Here is a 27,552-nt window from a genome sequence, read left to right as displayed (position 1 = left end):
TTTATTTCCGGTTACCGGCTCGGTCCTTGAATATTTTCATTTTTTACCACGATCGACAAAATTACAGTTCTAGGTAGAAAATGAAAATTAGTTATTTTTTTCTAGCTGTTACCGGAAAGTCTGGGATCTGTTTTACCGAAGTTTTCTAGTTACTGTAACGAATTAAATTTTTCTCCGTGTATCATGTCACGTATAACAGTGGTTGAGCGGGGGATATTCAAAGTCGTGTCTCGATGCAAAGTGCAAAGTTCGATGATAAAATGTTCCCAGGATCGTGATTATCGTCGGAAATCGTGCGTATAATCTTTTTTTTTTCTTTTTTTTTTCTCTTTTCCACAATTTATTGACAAGGAATGAATCTCAAAGAGTCAGCGTAAGGTGCTTTAAATTAATTTAATCGATCGATAGGCAGACTCGATTATATCGTTCTTCTGATCAATCGATTAATCGAAGCTGCTGATCTAACGATTAATCGCACCGCGCTATTTCAAATCATCGTATTTAAGTTAGTTACGTCGTGTTGCAAAGATGCATATTATTCGGGAATAATTGTTATTTCGCAACTTTACAATTGCCTGAAATTCGGTGAACCGTAATACAAGGTAAAACATCGTACGCGCATGTTGCAGAAACATGTCTTTTATCACAAATTATCCGAATCGAATATGCTTCACGACATTAAAGATGTTTCAACATTAAAATACGTGAACCTGCAATTTTCGAATATTTCGATTTCCTTCGTTTTTCTCAATCACTTGACAAGTCTTGCAATCTAATCGTCAATCACAACCATGTAAATCTCAAAGTATGTGTCCTCTTCTTATACGCACCTTTTGCAACTTTTGTTTTTACTCCTTTTGTTTCTTTTCTTTTCTTTTTTTTTTTTTGTTTTTCTTTCATTTTTTTCTTCTTCGTATGCCATTCGTTTTTGTTACCCTTGTTTCGCCTCGGATACAAAAGAGATCGGGATAGGCTAGATTCTTGTTTTTACTAACGCGGCACTAGGAAGGAAGATATACGTATAAGTAGGCCCGCAGTATTTCATACGCTGTTCTTTTTTCTTTTTACCCTTATTCCTTCTGTTTCGGGAGTGAAAGAGAAAAAGGAGGTAAAAAAATAAAAGAAAAAAGAAAGAAACAAGAACGAACGAAATCCATACACACACATGTGTATATTCTTATTTATCGTACTGCCACCAGATGTGTGATCTATAGATCAACGCGTTGTGTAATATTTCCTCCTTTTCACTCCCGAATCCTCGTAAGTAATTTTTCGTCCGTTTCGATTTTTTTTTTTTTTTTTCTTTTTCCTCCGTACGTTCGCAATAAAATTTTCGCAATGATTCAATTATTGACCGTAACAAGAAGAAATGTCGATATTTGTAATAAATCGATGTAAATTAGCATTATGTTATTTCGTTCTTTTTGCTACTCTTTCAACAGATTACGTAATTTTACATTTTCATTTTCATTTTCATTTTTTTTTTTTTTTTTTTTTTTTTTTTTTTTTTTTTTTTTTTTTTAATTTTATTTTATTTTTTTTTCGTTGCAGCAATTCTTCCCCGAAGAGATGGTTGACTACGAAAGTAGCGCATTCTTAGGACCATTTACGAACAAGTACGCGGTGATGCAGGTGAGTCGATAAGCATGGGAATAAATTGTATAACGCGTAGTTTACAAAAATTTTGAAGACGGCGGGAGGGGGGGGGGGGGGGGGGTGAAGGCGGAAAAAGTAGAAAAATAAAAAAAAGTTCTCCAATGGCTGTGTAAGAAACGTATCCGAAGATACGAGGAAGAGTTTAAAAAAAAAAAAAAAAAAAAAAAAATGCCGAAAAATTTACTCACCGCGTCACCTCGATGGATAATTAAAATCGGATTAAAAACATCACGATTTAATCACTTCCGAAACTTCTGATTTTAACTATCGTGAAATTTTTCTCTCAAATTTTATGACGCGTCGCACGATTTTTCTCAAATTAAATTCCACGACGCAGTTCGAATACAATAACGTTTTTTTTTTTTTTTTTTTTTTTATCAATCTTCACTATCTGCTTCAACTGACCCAAATAAAATATTCCTGGAGATTTGTGATAGCATTTTTTTTTTTTTTTTTTCCTCTCTCGAATTTTTGATAATTTTTCTCTTCTCCTTACCTTCGATTCGGATGATTCATCCCTGATATCAAATTGTGTAAAACGTAAACAATGAATTTCTCGTTTTGTTGTTGTTGCTTTAGTCGATATAAAAATTATTCTTATTGTACGAATTTCAGAACATGATTACCACCGGCGAGAAGTGTCCTTCGATATTTAGTTCGGCCTGGATTCGAGATCCAAGTAAAAACGTATGGTCCAAGATTTACATGGTTCTTCGTGAAACCAAGCTTTACTGCTCGCCCAAGGTAAGGACTGCTTTTAATTATTTAAACTACGCGCTTGCTCGCTCGCATCGTTTCGTCCGTAAATTTTTGCCCACGCGGAACTTAATCTTTTCCTCTTTTTTCTTATCCCCTTTCTCTTATTATTCCTCTTTAATTTTAACCCTCGCCACATTTTTCAGACCATTAATTTTCTCCCATTCTACATGCGTTATGTATTTTATACGTTATATTATTAATCAACAGTACTTGTATTATGCATGATAATATTTTGTAAACTTTTTACATGTGTATTCGTTTGATCCTTTGTATTAATCTTTTACCAAGTTTTTCACTCAGTTTTAATATCGTTTCGTTTTGTTTGGTTTCCTATCATTTTTTTTTTTTTTTTTTTTTTAACCTTTTGTTTTTCACGTTTTAAATTTCTCTTGCAAAAATTTCACCTGTAAGGAAAGTAGAAATTTTGAAATTTTTCTTCTTCTCTTTCTGCCTCTTCCTCCCTTTATTCGTTTTATTTAATTTTGTTTTCTCATATTGAGAAGAAAATACGATGTAATTAAAGAAAAAAAAAAAAAAAAAAAAATGAAACGCGGAGGAACGGATAAAAAAGTGATAGAAAATGGAAAACTTTACTAGGTGTAACGAAGTGCAAAATATACAGTCAATTTTTGTGAACATTTATGTTTTATTCGCATTCGCGTTGTATTTTTCTCACGTACGTCAAGAAGGTGAAAAATACCAAAGGACGGAAATAAAAATTGGACCTCTGTTAATTGTCGTTGCACTGTAAACTTTAGTGACGATCGTTTGTTGAAATTTCATGAATATCGATCTATTACACACAACTGTTGCACGAAATAACGACTCGTGTTTCTTTGCCGATTCTGTGAAAGACTTTCGTCCCAGTTTTAGCTTTTATGTTTAGAAATATTCCCACGTGGCGGGATGTCAAAATAAAAGTTGGGGAAAAAAAACAGCACGTAGCAAACCTGCGACATTCCCTGCAGCAGCATATTTGTAAAATTTCATTGTATTTCATTGTGCGTTTTGTTCATTTTCCTCCGAAGAAAAATAGCGTCAAGGCAGCTGCGAAGAGGTGAGAGAACGAAAAAGAAAATTATAATTATAAAAATAAAATAAAAAAAAAAAATAAAAAATCAGACCGTTAAGGCGTAACCGGTTGTGTGGATAATGTGAAGTTACGTAAGAGAGATAACGAGAGGAGGAAGAAGAAGAAGAAGAAGGGCGGGCGGGAGGGAGGAGGACAACAACAACATTCTGCAACATTGTCAGAAAGGCAACAAACCCAATATATATCGGCTTTCTATATGCGTACGCGTGTTACGTTTTCCAGAGATGAATAGACGCTATTAGATGTTGTAAAATTTATTGTAACGATTGGCAGAACATCGTTTACATCCGCATGCATCTTTATTCGTGTAATTTGTTACGTTACGTAGAGGTATAAAGTGTTGACTTACGGCCAGCTGCTCCCAATTAATATTGTAAGTACGCTGCAACATGTGGGTATATATATATATATATATATGTGTGTGTGTGTGTGTGTGTTTGTGTATGTAAACTATATCGCGATGAGAGTAAAAAAAGTCAAATTGTGAAACAAAACTTTGAATAAAAAAGTGAAAATAAATACGAGAAACGTGTTGGCGTATTTTTTTTTTGTTTTAAAGTTATCAATATTGTTTATTGTTGAAAGTTGTTTGAAATTGTCGACAAATGATTGTTTTGCAATTTTCTGGACGGCTGGAGAAGCAGATCGAGTTTCTCAAGTATGAGTTTATTATACCTATAATTATTTTCATTCGATGCGATTTATCAGATTTCAGACAATTCTGATGGTACATGTAAATACATTTACAAACTAACTAAAAAAAAAAAAAAAAAGGAAGACAAAAATGGATTGTTAGAATAACATTATGAAATTTAATCTCGCGTTTGTTCTTTTTTCGATGTACCTTAAAGATACTGGAGGAATTGTACAAATGAAGAAAACAAAATGTAACGATATGATTCGATAAAAGGATACAGAAATTTCCGATCAATCTGTAATTGCAAACGTTTTACAAATCGTTCGTTTGCGTTGAAACTTTGTTTTTTTTCTTTTTTTTTTTTTTTTTTTCGTATGTCTTATCGTTTTGACAGATTTGAAAAAAATTTTTTGGCACAGAAACTGATCTCATATATATGTCGAAAATCGCGTGTTAATAGCACTTCGTAGCAAAAATGAGCCGGGAGTTTGAGAAGATCGATAGAAATTAATTGAGTTTAAGATATTTTTCTCAAACAATTACTGATGTTTTTTGTTTTTTTTTTTTCCTTTCGGTGGGTACAAAATCGATCGGATCTTTTGCGCTGCGATTTGAATCACGAGTGCCAGGCAATATATCTGAGAGTTGAATAATCCTATTAAAATTTGAGAGCTGGAGATCGATTCAACGGCTGGTTCTCTCCTCGAAAGACTCGGGAGAGAGAGAGAGAGAGAGAGAGAGAGAGAGAGAGAGAGAGAGAGAGAGAAAGAAAGAGAAATATCGAATGCACGAGGTGGCGACGTAGAATTGCTAGTTTGTGAATTAGACAGCAGCCAGGCAACTACGAGACATCCGTTCTTTGCAGCGATTCTTTGATTATTTTTTTTTTTTTCATCTTTCGTTTTTTCCTTTCGTTCTTTTTTTTTTCTTTCTCTTTTTTTTTTTCTTTCTATCTCCTTATTATCTTTCGCCGAACAACGGCCTTTCGAATTCCTTCACGAAACCGTCATCATAATCATCAGAATTGTAATGATCGTTATGATCGCCGAATAGGAAATGTCAGATATAATTATACTCAATGGCTTTGGAAGAATCTTTGATCGGTGAAAGGTGCAACAGAACAGAGAGTCAATAAATGGTGTCTTCTGGCTATAAGCTTAATGTGAATTGTATTAATTATCATCATCGTTACCATCGTCTCATTCTCGTTTCAGATGTTCGTGATTTCGTGTTTTTTTTTTTTATCTATTTTATTTATTTTTTTTTCTTCTCCTTTTCTCCCCTATCCTTACGTATTTTACTCTGTATCGTCTCTCTCTGTTGGTCAAAATATCGCAGACGAGTTAATTATATGAAGCAGCAGCGGCAAACCAGCGTCTGGTTATGCAGGTTTCGTTATTTTTTACCTGCCTACATACCGGGACAATCTCTCGAAAGTTGAAAATCAACCGCGCATGCGCCAAGTAATTCAATCTCATTGGTCGGCGAAATCTTCACGCAGCGATATTTTTGTCCGCGACGCAGGCGTGCCAACCTACGCAAAATGTCTACGTTTGAATTTTCAAAGAGCGTAAGCGTTGAATTGCGAGCGTTCTTTGAAGAATCGACTTTCCGACCCGACAACAAACGCTTCCGAAACCTTTCCGAGTCGCTGCCTCGATTATTCGAGATTCTAACCTCGAAAATTCGTATCAACGACATCGCCGGCAGAAAGAGTTTGACAGCTGAAACTCGGGATGGCCAGCCGATAAAACTCGCGCATGCGCGGTTGATTTTCAAGTTTCAACAGACTGTCCCGGTACATCATTTTTAACCACACCTTACGTATTGTTTCACTAGACAATTTGTCGACTTTTTATTTTCACCTTTAATTTGGCATTTTAAATCGGTTTGTGCGCAGATACATCTAGTCAGCCGTGTGATACGACAATGGCGTCATATAGATTCTGCGGCAGCGGTAAGTCAATTTTCTATTCACGTAGTATTATTCGATATTTAAATTTATCAACCCGCTTCATCTTTTCTGTCTCTCTCTCTCTCCATCTCCTTCCTTCCGTGATGCATCCGCATTTCTCGCTGATTCGTTAATCATCGATTATCGACACCGATTATTATATTGATATTAACAAGATCTGTCCGTATAATCAGCTCGTAAAACTTCGGTTTTCGGATCGTACGTTGATACAAGTTTATAAGTTTATTGATACGTAGGTGAATAAAAAAAAAAAAAAAAAAGAATAAATAAATGAAATAAAAATTAAGTGAGAAATACGAGATAAAAAACAAATTAACTGCCGCTTATTACAGTCCGTCTTTAACTTTATAATCCCGGTACATCATTTTCAAGTTTCGAATTTTATTACGCATATACTAAATTGACACGACAATTTTCTGCGCGCAATCGTTCTGAAAAATTGATTTATGCCATCGCGATTAGGATCATTATTGAAAAAAATATGCTCGGTAAAACATTACTGTATATAGATGTTCGTGTGAAATACAAGTTTGAAAAATAGAATCAATCATTTTCATTTAAGGCATCGTATCTTTGGTTTCTTTTTTTCGTTTCTAATTATCATCACCTCGAGATGTAGAGCGTATCTTTTTTTATTTGCCCTACTTTTTCTTCTTTTTGTTTTTTTTTCTCATTCATTCCAAATCAAATTCAAACTCGATTAACGTCTCAGCCGTGTTCTTCTTTTCAAGCTTTTATTTTACAACGATTGTCGTGTATTTAGAGAGGTTCTTTTTTTTTTTCTTCGTTCAGTTTTACACGACGATCGACTGGCACTTCTTAAATTTGAATACTGTCGCTGCACGATCATGCACACAAGTTTCGCGCGAAACACTTTGATTCTTTTAATTCCCGTTCTTTTTTTTTCATTGGTTTTTTTTGTTTTTTTTTTGTTTTTTGTTTTTCTTAGTTTTAATAGCACCTCCGAGGTATTGGTATTATTATTACAGTAAAAGATTTGATATTCCCGTCACGTTCGGTTGGTCATATGTATACCTAATAATTATATAGATCCGTATAACCGATCCTTGAATGTTTTATTCAATTTTTTTCTATTTTTAATTTGCTTCTTCGCTCGTTCCGTTCTCTTTATTTGTCCCCTATGCGTTTCGATGCCGATCGTTAAATAAAATGTATGAATATACATATACAGGCATACAATACCTGTGGAGGAAGAGGATGATTATTATGTGAAATCGTACAATTGGCTATCAAGTCGAACGACGATATGAAAATCACGCGAAGCAATCATTCGGGGATTTTTAGTGATTATTAATATCTTTTTTTTTTTTTTGCAATAACAATTCGCACGTGCCAAGTCAGTACACAACGAGTGGGAAACCACAGAGCAATAACGCGTGTCTAAGATTGACGAAGCAAAAAGCGGGGAAAAAAGAATTTAAAAAAAAAACGCACAAATACCGCGTTATAAACCTGAAAAATGTGAGTCAAGTTCGATGGTTCAAGTCTGCAACCATCATCTCTGCATAGCTTTTAAACGAGGCGTTGCATTAGTCGTCTATCATATTTTGTAGACCTTACACTGAGAGATATTTTTAGTTCCGGTTACCGCTCAGTCCTTAACTATTTTCATCTTTTACCACAATCGAAAAATATAGTTCTAGGTACGATATGAAAATTAGTTCTCTTAGTTAGTTACCGGAAAGTCTAGTATCCGTTACTATTCTTTCTCGTTACGATCACTGTTGCTATATTTTCTTGTAAATGTTGCGAAAATTTAATGCTCGTGCAACGATAAATTGACGTTAAAGCCTTGTTTAATTAAAAAAGTAGAGTAAACCTCAGAAACTGAATTTGCGTTGCAATAACCAAAAAAGGATCGACGATAGCGCAAAATGTTTACGCGTACCTCGTTTTTCGTAATTCGAACAATATTCAAACAGTTTTTTTTAACGATACCTATTTTACTGAATTTTTCTAGTTACTGTAACGAATGAGATTTTTCTCAGTCTGTATACCTTGCAATCTTACTCGAGGGAAACAATAAACCTAAATAAATTGCATGGTCTAAATATCCAAATAAAAGAGACGGAGATGAGAAAAGGTGAGAAAACATGTAAAAATTCTCGATTCAAAAAGGCCGATCGTTTTGGTGGCGTGCTGTCTTGACGATGCTTGAATAACGCGTGCATACCGTGTCTTGGTGGCCCCTCGGAACGGAGAGGAGGGCTTCCGGGTAATTAATATCGGTCTGACGCCCGAAAACATCCCATTACCAGCCAGTCTGCTCGCTGCCAAAACATCGTTAGTCTCGAATGACCCAGATTATATTATTACACAGCTACAGCTGAGGACAGGGACTGTTGTGTGTGCAACGGAATTTTCAACCTTTATCGCCTTCCAAATTCACACTACCATTGTATCTAAGCGTCGCAAGAGTGTTCGTAATTTTAATTGATTACTTGAAGAAGACCGTAATAAAAGGTGTATCCATGACGTTTGAATCACGCGAATGACTTCGAGTCACGTGCTTTGAGTCACGTGAACCGATGTCGAATCGTATTATTATATCGGCACAGTCAACGTAGTCATGTTAAGTTCATGGTCATTTTAAGTCATCTTCGGTTAATTGAGGGCATCGGCCAAGTGATGGGACGTCAAGTTTCTCGAGTTCATTTCGTTGCTGGTAGAGTAGTTGTTCAGGTCGAAAGTTTAACGCAGTCATTAACGATTGAATCATTCGAATGATTCAACGATGCTGAACTTACTTAACGTTAATGCAACGAAACTTGAGGGAAAAAATCATTGTTGCACAATTTTAGAACGACTTTTAAGGATTTGGCTTCTAAAAATAGCAGTATGTGTTGTTTGTCATGTTTTACTAAAGTGCAAACTAAGGATTTTTTCTAAACGTGCATCGTTAAAGTAACGTTAACAACTTCACCCTCGTAAGATTCATTGGTAGTCGTCGCGCACGTTAGGAATGGACGTTAAATTCTTTTGAAAAATTCATACTCGAACCTATCCCAACTACGTCTACGAACAACCTTGTTCGATTTCTATCCGAAAGTTCAATCACATATATTTCTCATTGTTATACAATGCGTGAGCGAAATCGGAAAGACATAGAAGACTGGGTAGTGCAAATGGGACGATTGCGTTGAAGTCGTTACCAAATTAAAGACCCGATCATGATCTGCGTTCTACTTGCTGATTATCAGGTTAAGTGTCTGCGTTTTTTTTTCTTTCATTCTCCTTTTTTTTTTTATTTCCGATTGTCTCGGAGGTGGCGAACAATGCGAAACGTGTGAAATACGACGAACAACCTCGTCGTCTCTTCTCGGAGCTGGGACGACGACGAAATTGCTTACGCTTCGCTGAGGTGGTTAAACCGCGAACGATGTTGTAATTATAATCCTAGTTGCGCCGCCGGCTAACGACTACTACCCACTTGCTTTGCTGAATTGCTATAACATAACCTAGCCTAACCCCGACAAGTACCATGATTGTTTTACCCGATATTAGCGTATGGTGGTACTACGTTCGTGGCGGCGTACGGGATTTTCTTATCTTCACCATACGTGTACCTGCGTGTTACGTCCGATGTGCAGACACATCGTGATCGTTGTCTGTGCACGTCTATATTTTTAGCTCGTATGAAAGTGCGTCCAAATGTCAGGCGCAGCTCTTTACGTTTGTCACGCCTCACGACCATAGTCATATATTAATAATCACAGTTGTTGAGAATTAACGAGTTTTTCATGTCTAATGCAATCGTTGGAAAGAATCGTTTCCCGTTACAGAATCAGATCAACGCGTTGGCTGGTCGCGGACTTTACATAATCGTCGTTTGTTATAACTGGACCTGATTTAGACTGTAGACATAAATTTTCGAACAAGCCAAGGACGAAATACATGATCAATCAGTCATTGAAGCATTTGCCGAACGATATAATGATGCGTGCATGTGCACGTGAACCAAATCCGTCGATGTCGTTATTGGTCACGATGCAATTAGCCATTAGCTCCGCGTGCAACGGCGATACTTAAACGTCCATCTCACGTGTGTCGTTGGGCAATAACATATAGAGCGGTAAATCGGTATGGTTCCGTCCGATATTGACGAGTGCTATGAATAAAGCGAGGGTACCATCGCGCATAAGAATTAGTCCGAAAACAATTTGCGAAACTGTGTTCAGACTGACGTCAGGCGGTCGGAGCCAAACTCGTTTCCACAAGAACAAAGATTGTTCACTGGTTGGTCATTCCTAACGTGTTTTCGTTCGTTCCTTGAACTGTTCGTTGGAACAGCTAATTCGCATCTCTCCACAATGGATCCCGATGATGAGAAGAGTCTCGAGGGTCACTCTTCTCATGGTCTCGCAGGTTACTACTTCGCCAAGCATTCGCGATGTTGGGTTTCACGTGGACCCGGACGAATGGATGATGCTGGGCTGTTGGTGTCGGAGGATGAGAAGGAGACGGAGATGGAGGCGGTGGTGATGGTGATGCTGACTGACAGCTCCGCAGCAAACAACTATGAGTGATGATCCTCGCCCTTTTCCACATCGGCACCGCCACCCTTAATCTCGACTCTTCTTGTCGATGGAGCCTTACACTTGCCTCATCCAGCGTTCTCTCATACGTATACATGTACTCCTTGAATTTTCTCGGTTTTATACGTGCATGTATATATGTAGGTCGTCGGCGATGGAAAGGGGAGTCCCGTTGAGGAAGGCCCAGCCTTCTCTGGTTGGTCAGGAGGGCGCAGCCTCGGTTCCTACCTCAACGATTGGCCGAGTTTAGGGTCCTTTTTTTTCATTTTTCTTTATCTAACCTCGCTTTATGATGCGAAAAATATTTTCCAGTCTACACCTATAGGATTATCAGATTTTATCGACCTCTCGCGGGAGGAATGGAGGGCCTGACGAAGGCGTGGCTCGATCACGCGCCGGGCACTAATTGTTTCGTAATTATTATAATACATTAACGGTTCTTATCCTGACAAACGCCACGAATCGCAATGATCTCAGATTCTATTTTTCTTTACCGCTAGCTTCTACTCGCGATCGATTTGTAGATCGCAGCATTATTTGATGACGATTTTTGCATACGGTTGGATTTCTTTACTTTTGTCGAATGTTCTCATTCATTGCACTGCGTGCTTGGGTTAATTATGGAATAATGCAACGCTCGAGAGCTGCATTATGCATTAGCCTTGAATTGTTGGAAAATATTTGTCTTTTGTCACTAATGACGGATTCATGGAAAAAAATGTATTTGTAGTACAATAGTTTTGTCGTTCTTGGAACGGGAAATTACTGGTGGAGGATCGACGTTATCGAAACCCAACTTCGTCTTGTACGTGTCGCTGCTGTACATGGAAAACTTGAAAGTAACTCTCGGTATTCAAAAGTAAAAACAAAAACAGATTTGTATCTATCGAATTTTTATTCTTGGCATACACTGCCGGGTAAATAATGTTTGGGTATACCGGTCAAAATTTCTTGCCGTACTAAAAGTTAGATAACGGACTTGAAAATAAAGATGATGAAATTTCTCAAGCGTTGTTTTAAAGATGATAAGTTTATCTTTATTGAAGCTTTTTTTGGAAAATTCACTACGATTTTTTTTTTTTGGCCTCGGTACTTTTGAACATAGCTGTTTTTTAGCTGCTGAAAATTGACCCCGTAGCTTAGAAAAATTTTTTCCTCGTTTTTTTTTCTGTGGTAAACTTGAAAAGAATATGAAAATCTAAATTTTAGTTTTTTAAAAAGTTTCGTACGATTCTTTTTCGCCCCAGTGTTGCATTTTTTTCAATATTGCAGTTATTGGATTACGCCCTTTTTTTAAAACATGGTTTTTTAAAGCTAAAAATGCAATACTGGGGTGAAAAAAAATCGTACGAAACTTTCGTGAAAAAAACGAAAACGTAGTTATTCATATCCTTTTTAAGTTTACCGTAGAAAAAACAGAGGACAAAATTTTACCAAAGCTGTGGAGTTGATTTTCGATCGTTGAAAAATAGCCGACAAGTGGGAATGTTCAAAAGTACGTACCGGGGCCAAAAAAAAAACTTTATATCGTTGAAAACTTTCTAAACAAATCCCAACATCTAACTTTTAGTGCGGTAAGAAATTTCGACAAGTGTAGTCAAACTTTTGACGAGCAGTGTATTTGATCCGGGATTTCGACAGAGTGATGAAGGAACGTTATTGAATCTTACAATAACGATTTGTTTGATACAGTGATTTGAGGAATTACTGTATTGATCGAGATTCAAAGATACGAAATGAAAGTAATGCCGAAAACATTGACGATCCTGAGTCACGTTTAAGAAGAAGCTTGACGCGGCGACAAAGTTTGATTTAATGCTTAACGTTGAGAAGTGGCCAGAGAGGCTTTTTCCATTATCGAAATTCAGCGTCGGGTTGTACGAATGGACGCCGGGAACTCTGTGAAAATCAGTTGTTGACTGTGGCGAGTGGAGAATTCCGTGATCGCCCGAGAGAAGAGTGAACCTGGTAACGCGAGGTGGCTCAGGTTCGATCAGAGGAGTGCGGGATGCATCGGTAGGTTATCGGGAATGACAGGCTTTGGATGGCAGGTTCCGCCGAGGGTTCATCGAGCACGAAGCTCCGGACACCCACGATGTTACCTGGTAACAAATGAAAATTAGGAAATTGAATTGAATCGAATTGAATCGAATTGAGTTTAGACCCGTGGGGGATGAGCTCGGCGAGTTGGAGAGGATTCCTACTCTCCTCTCTTCGACCCGGCTACCATCTATTCGCGTAATTACTCGTGACACGGGCTTGATATATAGTACACCCAATTTCAAACAACCCGGCTCTTAGTCTAATTGTCGTGAATGGAATAGACAGACCGCTATGTACCTATAATATATTTCCCATGATTTCGTGCCTATGTCTGCGCTGCCGTAACTCTCTTCGTCCTTTTACACTGTAAGAAAAATTAGGTGCCGACTTGTGGAGACTGTAATTTAGCGTATGTCTAACACCGTCTGATGTCAAATCGATACTATTCGATGCCAATCCAAAACTGTCTGATGTCAAAGTGATACTATTCGATGTCAGTTCCATGCTATCTGGTATCAATTTAATACCGTCTGATGTCAAACCGATACTATTCGATGTCAATCCAACGCTATCTTATGTCAAAACGATACTATTCGATGCCAATCCAAAACTGTCTGATGTCAAAGTGATACTATTCGATGTCAGTTCCATGCTATCTGGTATCAATTTAATACCGTCTGATGTCAAACCGATACTATTCGATGTCAATCCAACGCTATCTTATGTCAAAACGATACTATTCGATGCCAATCCAAAACTGTCTGATGTCAAAGTGATACTATTCGATGTCGGTTCCATGCTATCTGGTATCAATTTAATACCGTCTGATGTCAAACCGATACTATTCGATGTCAATCCAACGCTATCTTATGTCAAAACGATACTATTCGATGCCAATCCACCACTGATTTCAAACTGATACTATTCGATGTCGATCCAACACCAGCTGATGTCAGTTCAGGACTATCTGACATTAAACTGATACTATTCGATGTCAATTCCATGCTATCTGATATCAATTCAATACCGTCTGATGTCAAACTGATACTATTCTATATCAATCCAACATTATCAGACATCAGTTCAACACTGTTTGATGTCAATCCCACGCTACACTGAGAGAAAAAACCTTTTGCATTAACTGTTGTATCTTGTATATAAGCTCAACCATAAACTCACGATATTATTTACCCAAAACGTGTTAGGTTTAACCATTTTCACGGTCGTGATGATGCTTCCAATGGTGTGTATCTGTCTTATCTCTCAAACGAAGGTTAACAACTATCGCTACATCCTTCCTCCAACGTACCAATCCAAGGCAATTCGACCACTATCCGAACTCGAGTTCTCTAATCGGTCAGATTTGTTCATCTTCAATCCACCACCCCATTGTTTTATCACAGTGTACAATTGACCGATTTTTCGAACTAGGTAGGTAACGCAGTCTCGTTACGTACGCACACTTTGCGATTTCTCCGGTCCTTGCAATCCTTTTTTTTTTTTTTTGGGGGGGGGTTTTTTTTTTCTTTCTTTCTCTTTCATCGGCTCGCGCGTGTATTCCGCATCTCCTTTTCCGTCCGCGCGCGGGTGAAATCGGGCGGAGTTGTGCATAACCTCTGGCACCCCAGCTCCGCCCCCGTATTAGGCCACTCCTTTTTCGTTCTCCTTCTTGAGAGAGCAGCTCTACCAGGTTTATACCTGAACCTGTCTACGCCTCACGCATCGGCCGTTTCGCCTCGTCTCGAGGACCCGAGAGAGTCAAAGACTAGGGAGAATTCTTACGTGTCACACCTGACACGTCCGCGGCCGTTCACCTCCTTCTTCTTCCTCTTCTTCTTCTTCTTCTTCTTCTTCTTCTTCGCCAACGCAACCAAGACCAAACGAATTCGCCGAATCAGCGGTTCTTCTAACGTCGCGTCGCGTCGCGTTGCGTGTGTTGCTGTCGTCTTTTTAATCGCCTCGTCGAGCTCTCATCGCCCGGTAAGACGCTCTTGGATGCTGATGCTTATTCCTCCTCTTCTTCTTCTTCTACTTTTTAATCTCTTTAGTTTCTTCCTCTTCTTCTTTTTTTTTTTTTTTGCTTTGTAAAGTTGTTTCTTAATTTTTTTTTTTTTTTTTTTTATCCCCTCTGTCTGTTATGCATAATATTTTCTTCTTCCTCGTCGTTAGGAGAATCATGTCACGCATAGACGGTATTTGTGTTTTTATTTTTACACTCACACTTTTTTTTTTTTTTCTCCTTCCTTACTCTCGCACCGTCCAGGTGAATGTCTGTTCTTTTGATTTCTAAACCGCTTTTTGCACGTTAGTCAACATGCGTGGTCGGTTTAATACAAGTTTAAAATAAAGTACCGATCATCGTCATCATCATCATCATCATTATTATTATCGAATGCCCATTTTTTTCCTTCTCATTTTGAGTACCTACTCGTTTCTACTTTCGAGCTAGAATGTTTTTTTTTTTTTTTTCTTCTTTTATCTCTGTCATAGACTATGATACAAAGAAACGTGCATGCCAAATGTACATACATTGATATACAGGAGTGTTATAGATCATAACTACGAAGCAACTGAACATGGTTAAAAGAGAGGAATTTTGACATGCTGCAGGGTGAATGGATTTGGAAAAAAGATCGATAGATCCGTACATACCTATTATAATAACAATAACAATAACAACAACAATAATAATAATAATAGTAGGTAATGAAAGGTACAAAGGTGTTTAATTCTGTGCAACGTGTAAATAAATAATGATAATTATCAAATGTGAAAAAAAAAGATGAATCAAGACTCGCTCGGAGGGTTGTAAGAAAGTACGTAAAAAAACAAACAAAAAACAAACGTGACCCTTAGGTTTGTGCATCATAGTTCACGCCACGTGGTTTTACACCATATTTTACCCATTAAACCATGTATTAACCGTACATTTTTACATTTGTTTACGAACATGCAGTGCGCGCTCGAGTTTCGTTCGTAACCTCGTTGTTGTTTCGTTCCGAGATCATGCAGGTTGCGAACCTTACGACGATCGAGTAGGGGAACGTGACTTGACACAGATTTTCTCTCCCATCTCTATTTCTTACTTGACAGTTTTCACTACCCTTCCGGTACCACCCTCCGTACTTTCTTCCTTACCTACTTCCGTTTCCTCTTATACCGCATGCAACGTCCGATTTCGCAACGCGATTGGTAGAAGATAGGTATTCGAACGAATTACAAACCGGAGTGAGTCTCCGCGGGGTGAGAAATTTACATTTCCGGTTAGAACCGGATGCAGCGCCTATAGAGACGGCTTCGCGAGAATTCGGGGGACGAAAGAATTTTATCGGAAATGATTCTCCGCTCATATTTCTCCCCCCTTTTTTTTATATATATATTTTATTTCCGACTTCTCCGAAATTCCCGAGATCGCGCGAATTTCTGATAATATTCTACCAACCCGTTTTACCTTCGTTTTTTTTTATTTGTTTATTGATTTATTTTTATTTTAATTTTTTTCTCCGTCTCTTTCTCTCTCTCTCTCTCTCTTCGAGAACCGAATGTATCGTCGAGCGGTATATGAAAATTCAGCTCAGCTCTCCCGACGAGATCCGAGTTTCCTTACAAACGTACGAAGTTAACCAGAAATCTATGGTGTATCCGAAAGTCAGAAATATCCCCGGAGAGGTTGTGTCCACTTGGCCCTGATAATTTCCCTGAGGGGTGGAGGAACGGCCACGCGTGTCCTTTTCTATTTATACATATAAGTCTCTCTCTCTCTCTCTCTCTCTCACTTATCCTCATAACTCACCAAGCAGACGCAAAAGGCGTCTTTGTTCGTCAAATTTCTTCCCTTCGCGTCCAAGGGATGGATATTTAACCTTTACCTTGGGTTCGATTTTATTATACATTATTCCCAGAATTTAATCCGCAGAATAAATTACTAAAATGTTCTTACATTTTTTTTTTTTTTTTTTTTCCGAAAGAGAGAGAATAAAAAAACCTGTAGAGTATAGGATAGAATTGAATGTTCAGAAAAGTGGAAACTGGGAACGAAGAGAGAGAAATTTCAGGATGAAAATATTTTCGAGACCTTCATTTTGGAAAGATGGGATATTATAGGATTGATCCTAACTCACATTTTTTTTTTTCTTTTCTTTTTTCCTATAATTTCTCAGCTTGAAATAAATGTCACGACGATAGTTTATGCCTACAAGGATTTAATATTGGCAAGAAAGTTGAAAGGATTTTATATTCCAAAATTTGCTTTCAAGATTATTGACTGTTATATCTTTCCATTGCGAATTTTTTTTTTTTTTTTTAACTATAATCATAACCATTACTCTACAGTGTACATAAATAAATGTTGAACGTGCATCGAACACAAATATCGGTTGTAACTCACAACTCATTGATGGTGTTTGCACTTTGAACCATTGCGATAAGAGAAAACGTTAAGCGGAAGTACCGATAAGGCAGAAATATTTATCGAAGAAGAAGAAGAAGAAGAAGAAGAATAAGTCATGCATTACACACACGCACACATGTGAGATATCAGTTGAAAAGTTTTTATTACCAGGTAGTAACCGGAAGCGTTAAAGTTTGTCAGGGAAACGTAGAATGGAAGCCTGCAAGCCGGAAGAAGAATACTATGGTAATTTTCTCCGAAATTGAAGCGGACTAGACGAAAATAAGAAACAAACCAAAATTAAAGAAATCACGTACGAAGGATGTCTGAAATTATTTTATTTGAACCTTAAGAAGTTGCCGGTTGGAAAAAATATTTATTTCTAGTATAACGTCCACACACACGCACACACACAAACACACAAGCGAAATGCATTCTGTTATAGCTATTTTAGTTTTGACGATTTTCAGTTTTTACTTTCAACTGAAAAATATATTTCTCGGCGTAGAATGGAAATTGCAGGTTTTTTTAGTAGTTGTAACGAAAAAAAATCTGGATTGCGTTACTGTTCTGTTCGATTACGGTCACTCGCAATATATATATATATATATATATATATATATTTGTTTTTGTTAACTGTTGTTATAAATTGATCTTCCAATAACCAGAACATGTTGTATTTGCAAATATTTACAGTCACATTGGTTAGTTAAATTTCCCACATTTTATCTTGTTGTTTGGGTGAAATTTAAATATTTTATCGTAACGACTTGAAAGCCAAGTTTAAATTTGGCTTGAATTTAACCGCTCCGAATTTTTGGCCCGGACTGTTGTATGATCGTCGATTCGATACTACATCGATCGTAGCTCTCTCCCTCTCTCTCTCTCTCTCTCTCTCTCTCTCGAGTTGTTTTCTTGGTTTGGGGAAAAACACTTCCTCCCTCTCGGCACCGCTCGCCCCTCTGCACCTCCTCTTTTTGCACCCCTCTGCACTTATTTTTCTCTCACCCTTCGGCAGGGCGCCGGTTCTGTGACCCAGAGAAACCGAACCCCTCGGTAGTCTTCTCTTCGCCGACATTGGTCGTACGTAGTTGGAAAGCATGGAAAGGCTGGAAAAGTCGGGGAAAACTTGATTGGGTGTCTGGAAATCAGGATTTATCGTTGACGTTTTATTCTTCTAAATTTTTCTACAAACCAATGCTCGCAAATGGAAACGTTCAAGAATCTAGTATATAATAATAATAGTATACTGCATCAACCTCGGAAGGGTGAAAGTGTGAAGAAAATTTCTCGTCGGAGAATCCTAACTGCTTGTAAAAAAGAGAGAGAGAGAGAGAGAGAAATAAAAAAATTATGTGAAACGCGTGAACGAAATTTGAAAAAAGGGATAAATTATATGTATATACGCATAAATCGTGATTCATAACATTTCTATGCGGTTGCGCAAAATGCATATCTGAGAAGAAAAATATAGACAACGGTATCAGTGACGGTTAAAGTTACGGATTTAGTCTTTAACGATGATAAGTATGGTTAGAAAAAATAAAAATTAGGTAGGGTTGTGGAGGGAGGGCAGGGAGGGAGGAAAAAAATTGACGTCGATTTTTTTCGACATGTTTTTACAGTCTGAGCGGATGCGTTGATTTTCTCTCTTTCTTTCTTTCTTACTTACTCTCGTCATTTATTCCTTCTTTTTTCTCCGTGATCGCTCTTTCAAGTTTTGATTGCCTCCGCGTGACGTGGTCGTAAAAATGAAATCGTTTATTCGGTGTCGTCGAGCGAGCGATGCTTCGTTGGTGTCCCCCTGCATCCGGCTAATCATATGAGTAACCGTATATTAATGATACCTGCTCAATATTCCATTCGCGATATTGCGCGCGTTGCGCTTCGATTATACCTACCTACATGTAAACCAGTGTAATATGTGTTATGTACCTGGACACAAACTGTTGGAAATAATTATACGGTAATCTTAAAGTTGCGGTTATTCGAACTGGTGAAAAGGTCGATCGGCAGGCGGTAAAAGTCTACACGAATTTCATTAGCAGGAGCTGAAATTTTTTGATCTTCTATTCAAATTTTTAAATTTTTATGTCCCAAGAGATGATTCTTACCATTTTTGGCACAGCTTTTCATGTACGAGACACCTTTTTCGAATCGTTTATTCAAGATTTATATTCCATTTTTAAGACATCACTGTAATTTTTTTTTTTTTTTTTTGCACAATTGCACTTCTGAGACGTCTGCATTGATGTTTCAAGAAAGAATATAGCGATTCCGCAAATATAGTGAACGCTATAAATAAACAAGGTATTGCCGTTAGAATTTCAAAATTCAAAATGGCGGATTCAATATAGCTGACCGAAAATATAAAAATCGATCCTATTCGCTTATATTAGATTCGTCATTTTTAATTTTGAATATTTCGCAGATCTGACGCAATTTTTAAATCAGTGACTGTAAGGAAAAATTTATGCTTCAAAGGGTTAAAACTGGACGAAAGTCTTCTTCCAACCCCGTAAATTGCATGGAATTACTTTTATACGGTGTTCAGTTTCAACGAAAACGATAACTGTTTTACTTTTAGTTTATGCCGAGGGGTTAGTCGATATGCAACAATGGTGTACGCCGATTACAATCACTAAGATCAAAAATTGATTGCAATAATTACAGGGATTACAGAAAGACTGCACCAAGATTACAAAGATCGTAGCCAGATTACAAAATATTTCAAAGATTGCAAGGGGCTTACAAAATGTTCCAAGGATGACAAAAAATTACAGGATTCACAGCAATATTACAAACGATTACAGCTATAGCAAGGATTATAAAAATTACAACCATTGCAAGGATGACAAAAGATCACAGATATTAAGGGAAACTTACAGAGATTACACGGATCACAAAGATTACAAACGATTACGGAGATAGCAAGGATTACAAAAAATTACAAAACTTGCAAGGGTGACAAAAGATTACAGATATTAAGGGAAACTTACAGAGATTACAGAGATTACACGGATCACAAAGATTACAAACGATTACGGAGATAGCAAGGATTACAAAAAATTACAAAACTTGCAAGGATGACAAAAGATCACAGATATTAAGGGAAACTTACAGAGATTACAGAGATTACACGGATCACAAAGATTACAAACGATTACGGAGATAGCAAGGATTACAAAAAATTACAAAACTTGCAAGGATGACAAAAGATCACAGATATTAAGGGAAACTTACAGAGATTACAGAGATTACACGGATCACAAAGATTACAAACGATTACGGAGATAGCAAGGATTACAAAAAATTACAAAACTTGCAAGGGTGACAAAAGATCACAGATATCAAGGGAAACTTACAGAGATTACAGAGATTACACGGATCACAAAGATCACAAACGATTACGGAGATAGCAAGGATTACAAAAAATTACAAAACTCCTTGCAAGGGTGACAAAAGATTACAGGGATTACGGAGAAATTACAGAGACTACACAGATAAAAAATATTACCGGAGCTTACGGAGATTGCCTGAGATTACATAAAGATTGAAAAAGGATAACAGAGAATACACAAGATTACAAAAAAATACGCGAGATCACATGCAACTTGAATACACCAGTTTACATTAGTGATTAACCCCTTGGTTTATGGTTTATAATTTTTACGTCCAGCTTGCAAAAATGCACAACGGAAACGGGTTTCTCTCTGCACACGTGCCAATTACCGGACAATGGGTGGAAGATTTGTTTCAATGACATTTTTTTTTTTCTTTTCCATCCAATATCTGCCAGTCGTTTTGTACCTCGTTGCTTTATTTTATTTCGAGTTTTTTTTTTTCCTTCCCTCTTCTTTCCGTTCTCCATTTTTAATCCCCGCACGAATTGTCCATTGTGCAAGTACGTCCACGAAACTAGGGGAGTCCGACAATGAACGCATGCAGCACACGTTCCACCAACTCGTGTAATCCCCGACCATCGCTTGCATCTAGATGAAAGACGCGACAAACAAGCGATGTGTATTGGCACAAATGCGATATTCGTCTACAGGGTGATTCGGATGCGTGACAAAATGAGATTTCTCGGGTTGCTCTAGGTTAGGTTAGTTTAGGTTATGGACAATTTCTTTACTTTTTTTTTTTTTTTTTTCCCCTCCTTTTTTGTTGTCGAAAAATCCATCTACTTCAGTTGGGATTTTTTTTAAAACTATTTGCAACAGTTTTGCGTTACGTATATATATATATATATATATATATAATATTGTTATCGATTTATTTATCGTTAAATTAAAAACACGTATTTGGCGTTAAGTACAGTACAGTAAAAATAAGTTTCCAGTCGAAGAATTTCAAAACAAAGGCACTGATAGATCGTGTGGAAATCAAGTTCGTCAAGTTGAAATCAAGTGAACACGTGCATTTCACGAAAAGAAATTTCGTTATCTTGAATCGAGTGGTTTTTTTTTTTTTTTTTTTCAATTACCTTCGTTTGTAAGAAAAAAATAACACGCGCATTGCAGAATCGGTTAAGAGTTTCGTAAAATAAAACTAAGCTTACTTTGTTTCAATATCCATTTATTTTACCAAAAAAGAAAATCTATGTCAGGTGCGCGTTTGCGGAAAATTCATTTACCTACGTACGAAATTATATGGATATTAATTATTGAAGTCGGGAAGAACTTTACGAATTTGGAATCTGTCTGAAATTACGAATCACCGAATAGTTTCCATTAAAATCATCGCTTTTCAATATTTATTAATTTTTTTTTTTCCCCTCTTTGATCTGTCACGTTCCATCAAAGATATAGTTTTAGGATAAAACTCATTAGAATTTAGTTCAGTTATCGATCCTGCATGATCGTAAGTAATAATTTTTTTTTTCTTAGATTCAACGAGGTTGATTTTTTTTTTTTTTGTCACTGGCCGTTGCACGAGTAAAATGTTTTTTTCTATCTTTCGGACAAAAAACTCTTTCACCGTTTGTATCTGAATCTGTCACCCTGTACATTGCAAGCAATAGGTATTTACGGTGGTATTTATACATATATATATGTATGTATGTATGTACGTATATGTATGTAATAATATAGATTGTAGGTTGTTCATATCGCCTTTTGTACATATCGTCGAGCACAGCTGTTTGGCGAAAGGGTTGCCGTTGTTGCACGGCGTCCTTTCGTCTCTCGAATATATCGAAAACAACATTCATCCGGTGCCGCCCTTTTGCAACCCTTGCCTGATGCTGCATTCAGGTAAACGCCCATGTTGGCGATCATTTTATCGACGTCGTAATAATATTCACGTAAGCGTATCGATGCAGCGATTTTCCACTTGTATACTTGTAACGACAATTCGTGTACGTGTTAACGGTTGCAAAAAATGACTAATCGGTCATGGAGGTGGAGAAAATTTAGGCGGAAAATTGTCGAGAAAAGGAGAACGGATTAAGAGAAATGAAAATAAGCGATTTTTAGATTGGGTATGAAACAGCCCTCGATGTTCCGAGTTTGTGGAGATATGAGAAAAAAAAAATAAAGAATAATATCCAATTCGAATTTCGAACTACGAATTAGTCAGATTTGTGATTAACGGTTTTAAGGGAGTTCGAACAATACGAGAAATAACGTTCTGTTCTTGATCAAGTTTGGCAATTCAATAGATTTTTATCGATCAACGATCAGATTAAAATTTTTTATAGATTCGCCGGATTGTTTATGAGATATAAGCGAATATTTCTTCCTTCATTTTACACGTATTTTTTATGAAGGAATTGACGAGAATCGAAGTTATCAATTAAATTTTTTAACAAAGCGACATTGAAATTTGGTTGACTTTTTTTTTTCTTCTCACACCGGAATATAACTTTGTAACGATCAGTGAAATAATTGCGATACTGCGCTAATTTTATTCTACGCTCAACGTATTATATAATATAGTATGTATATATATATATATATATATATATATATATATATATATATATATATACACACCGGAGCGATGAAATGAAAATGAAACCGACGTGTATAAACCCGGGAATTCTTCTTTTTTTCTTTTCTCTTCTATTTCTTTCATCTGCCTTTTTTTTCCCCCCCGGTCCTTTCTTTTTTTCCTCCGCAATCTAATGGAATAAATTCTCTCCGCACGTGCCGTTGCGGCACCCGTGCAAAGGAATTTTTAAATCCGCTAAATCTCTCTCCTTCTCATTCTCTAGCATTTCTCCATGTAATCACCGATGTATTTTTTCATCTCCGATTTCATTGAGAGACCTTTCTCCCTGATTTTTCCGCGCACCGGCCAATTTGAAATACTTTGGTATTCTTGCGTATGATAATAACAATAATAACAACAATTTATATATATATATATATGTGTGTGTGTGTGTGTGCGCGCATAGGTTCACATTGTTTGTACGAACGAATTTTCACTCGGAAATATAATCGGTGACGAATTTTTTCGCGACCGTTTCTCTCTTCGAAGGCAAGCATATTTGCGAAATCTTTATTCTTTTTATTATTATTATTATTATTATTATTATTATTCTTTATAAAGAGACAGAATCTTTAAGAAGGATATAAAAAAATACGAAGCAGGCGAGTGTAAAAATCTACGAGTGAAAATTTCGTTGCAAAACGCTGACGGCGGACGCCAATGTGGAGAAAAAAAAAAAAAAAAAAATTTATTTTAAATTTGAACACTCGGAGTTTTATTCTTTCTTTTGTTATTTTTTCATATTTTTCATATTTTTCTTTCTCTCGCACGCATTGAATCCTCTATATATTGCCTGATTATTGAAATAATTGATGAAATTAGTGACGTTTGTAACACGAGGTGACGACAATGACGACGAGTAAGAAATTTCCTTAGAATGTGATTCGATTTATATAATATATATATATATATATATAGTTATATGCGTACATTCAGCGATGAAATGCCTTTGGCGTGATATTAAAAATCGCCTTATGGAATTTCTGATTCTTCATCCACTCTCTTGAAAAAAAGTATGTAGTTATTTCGCTCGAGAGGAAACGGGGTAGGTTTAGGTTTGGGCGAATGTGATGGCTCAGGCGAGTGATGGGTGAAAAAAATAAGGAGTGAAAATGAATTCATCATCTCGTTTTTGATATATATTTTTATTAGAGGTTGAAAAAGTTTAATTCTGTATATATTGGATAATATAAATCGAGTCACGGTGACTCGATGTGGAGAATTAAAAAAACAAAGTTTGCAAATTAATACGGACGAATGAAATATAATTTAGAAGGTTGGTTTGGCAAAATTCGTAAATTGAAAATTTAAAGAATTTTTATACTCGTTATTTGCGGAGATCTCTTTAAAAACCATGAAATAGAAATTGATACTAGAATTATTAATTTATTATTTACTTAAATATGGATTTCACTGATTTTACTCGGTAATGGATCATTCTACTCAGAGGATCATTTTCTATGTATAATAGTCACTGAAACGGATTTTCTATTTTTTCCCCAGTCAATTGAGGATTGCCATTTGTTGGTCATAATTTACTAGCAACGCAAAGCTGCAAAATTGAATATTCAACTATACCAACACGATGAAGAAAGTTGTTTCATAGAATTCATAGAGAAAATGGTTTTCCGATTTGAACGATTCGTCGTTGAGTGAAATCTAACTAATACGTATATATAAGTTTTCTTTTTTGTCAAAATATTGAAGCGATTGTAAAATAAAGCGCAACGATGTTCAAGCTTTTGTTTATCATTTCGCTATTTTTTATTTTGTTTTTTTTCTTTCTGTTTTTACTATTTTATATTTGAAAAAACCCTCGTAGCTGTGTGAGCATAATAATTCGATGTATAATATAGTCGTATATTGAGTATAATATTTATCTCTTGATAAAATTAATAAAAAGTATCAATTTTCGGTTAACGAGCCTCGTACGCGAGAGTTGTTCGTCTTTTTTGGTTCTTCTCTTTTTTTTCTTCTCTGCTCACTCAAGTTACCTCACAGCGATAAAATACCTTCGTTATTATTTATGCTAGAGAAAATCTTGGATAGCGGATAACGAAGTGCAGCAGGGTATTATAAATCATCCTTACCCGGTTGAAAATTTTCCACCGGGGTTAAACTTGTTTTCGTACACGTGCAAAGTGGGAAGCAGAAGCAGCAAGAAGCAGTTCCCGGAGAAAATTTCATTTTCGCGTTTCACCATCAAGAAAGGAAAGGAGGAAGGAAGGAAGGAAGGAAGGAAGGAAAAGAAATAAAAATAAGTGTGCGCGAGATATATTCGGGGCAGTTCCTCGACCCCGGTTGATCTCTCGTAATCATCATCGTTATCATCATCATCGCCGTCAACCCCATTTCCACAACTTTCTCCATTCGTTCAACTTGGCACGTTCAATTTTTCAAATAAAAATAAAAAAAAAAAAAAAAAAAAAAAAACGAGCCCGATAGAAGAAAATACTCGTCCAGCCTTTTATTTTTTATTATAACGGCGCATACTTGATCACTCGTTATTTTATACCCGTTAATTTTAACATCCATCCTCGTAATTAACGACCGTTTCTCATCTATTCAGCGATTTTGGTATGATTATAAATTAGACACGGTAGGTTTTTTTCTTATCTACCACTCTTACTATTTTGAAATCATATTTTTCCACCGGAATATATTAAGTGGACAGTGTTTAAAGGAAAGAGTAATCTTAGGAAGAGTTTTTTTTTTTTTCTACTTTTGAGGCAGGGTTTTATGAACGGGCAGGAGATGAACAAAAGAATTAATCACGTCTTGAATGAATTAAGCCGACGATGTAGCGTAGCTGCTGCAGGATGAAATTAACTCGAAAGAAAAATATAATGTGAGGATTTTCTTGAAGCATATAATGATTCAATTTTTGGATATTATTTTGTTCGAAACAATTACCGTGTTGATCTATTTTATCTCGAATTTGTTTTTCGACTCATTCGTTAATTCTCGGTTCGAAATTTCGCCTGTTTTTACGATTATCGGGGTGTTACGGTCAAGTCAGAAACGTTAAAGTAAAGCTACAAAAAGTGCCAATCAAATTGATCAAATTAAATATTATATAATTGAGAAGTTGTGATTCATCGAGAAATAAAAATTCTTATCAATATATAATCCAAGTCAGAGACGATTTGTTGAAAACTCACGTGAGCATAAAATATCTTATCGCTTGTGGAAATTTGTCAAGCAGTGTGAAATTTTTGGTGAAAAAAAAAAAAAAAAAAAAAGAACAAAACGATTTCTCTGAAGTTACACGAATATAACGTTATATTTATACCTATATAGTTGAAATTTTGTGTTCTTTTTGATCATAGATGCACGACTATATTGATTTTGACGACGACACTTTTCGAATCTGCATTATTTCCTTCACAAGTTTTTGCTTCAAAACTTTTTCAACCTTACGCTGTATTATTAATACGTCTCATATACGCTCATCCTTAAAAATGACAGTTACGTTTATTCCCGTGTATCGTAATAACACTAAATATTAACAATATTGATATTCGTCGTACATATCATACGTACGTACGTGAACGTAAAATAATTCTACGAGCCTGTGTCAAACATACAACAGCCCATCATCCGGTCACGAATTGACCGCGAGTAGGTACACTTAATGTGTTAGATCCCAACCGATTCAGGGTCACACGTATTTCACCTCAATAGGAAATCAGATGAGAACCCCTTGATGCGTCGATAAGGTGCGCACTGGCACTGTGCAATATCTTGACTCGCTCGATACGTTTGCACATGACGTTACCGACGCACCAGACGATTCTCATCGGATTTCACATTTCAGTTAAATTACGCGTGCCAGTTGAATCTGTCAGAATCCAACACGTTAAGTGTACGTACGTAGATGGACGTGAAAAAAGAAAAAGAAAAAGAAAAAAAAACGGAATCGCGTATGATAATATTATCGATGCAGTAATAATATTACATGTATTATAAATGTATAGCCGCTTGTGAGATATTTACATAAGAGGATAGATTAATTTATACAACACCCGTAATACGAACGATCGCGCCGAAGAATCGAGGGGTCTATTGGGGGGGGGGGGGGGGGGGGGGGTGTATATATAATGCGTTCATGTAGTTCCCGGGTGTTCGTTATAATTCCGCTAGACGTAGGCGTCGATCGGACGATTTAGCATACATAAAATAATATAATTTGAATTTCTAATTTATATATCTCTGCTCTGCTTCTTTCTGCTGATCATATTTCAGCAACCCCATGTTGATAGATTATATATTATTAATATTATTATTGTTGTTGTTGTCATTATATTATATACCCACGGTATACATTCACTTCGTTATATTTCCGCCCAAGTTTGTCGTATATACCAACAAATAAGTTTTTCTTCTCTATTCGTTTCTTTCATTTGCCATTATAACGTGTGTTATTTTTTATGATATCCTGAGAGTATG

At 36.5% G+C, this 27,552-nt stretch overlaps 1 protein-coding gene across 6 annotated transcripts in view; it reads left to right on the top strand.

The window, feature by feature from the left end:
- The window catches only part of LOC124217434 (growth factor receptor-bound protein 14), a 299,568-nt gene that overhangs the window by 83,702 nt on the left and 188,314 nt on the right, over positions 1 to 27,552 (top strand). For 5 of the 6 annotated variants that reach the window (XM_046622998.2, XM_046622995.2, XM_046622997.2 and 2 more), the window contains 3 exons: positions 1,552 to 1,632; positions 2,272 to 2,400; positions 6,046 to 6,102. In XM_046622998.2, the coding sequence (XP_046478954.1) occupies positions 1,552 to 1,632; positions 2,272 to 2,400; positions 6,046 to 6,102 (267 nt within the window). The remainder of the gene's footprint in view (positions 1 to 1,551; positions 1,633 to 2,271; positions 2,401 to 6,045; positions 6,103 to 27,552) is intronic. The other variant, XM_046622999.2, reaches the window with a different exon arrangement.

This window comes from Neodiprion pinetum, chromosome 4 (assembly GCF_021155775.2).
Source record: "Neodiprion pinetum isolate iyNeoPine1 chromosome 4, iyNeoPine1.2, whole genome shotgun sequence".
NCBI lineage: Eukaryota > Metazoa > Arthropoda > Insecta > Hymenoptera > Diprionidae > Neodiprion > Neodiprion pinetum.
This window is presented reverse-complemented; position numbering and strand designations above follow the sequence as displayed.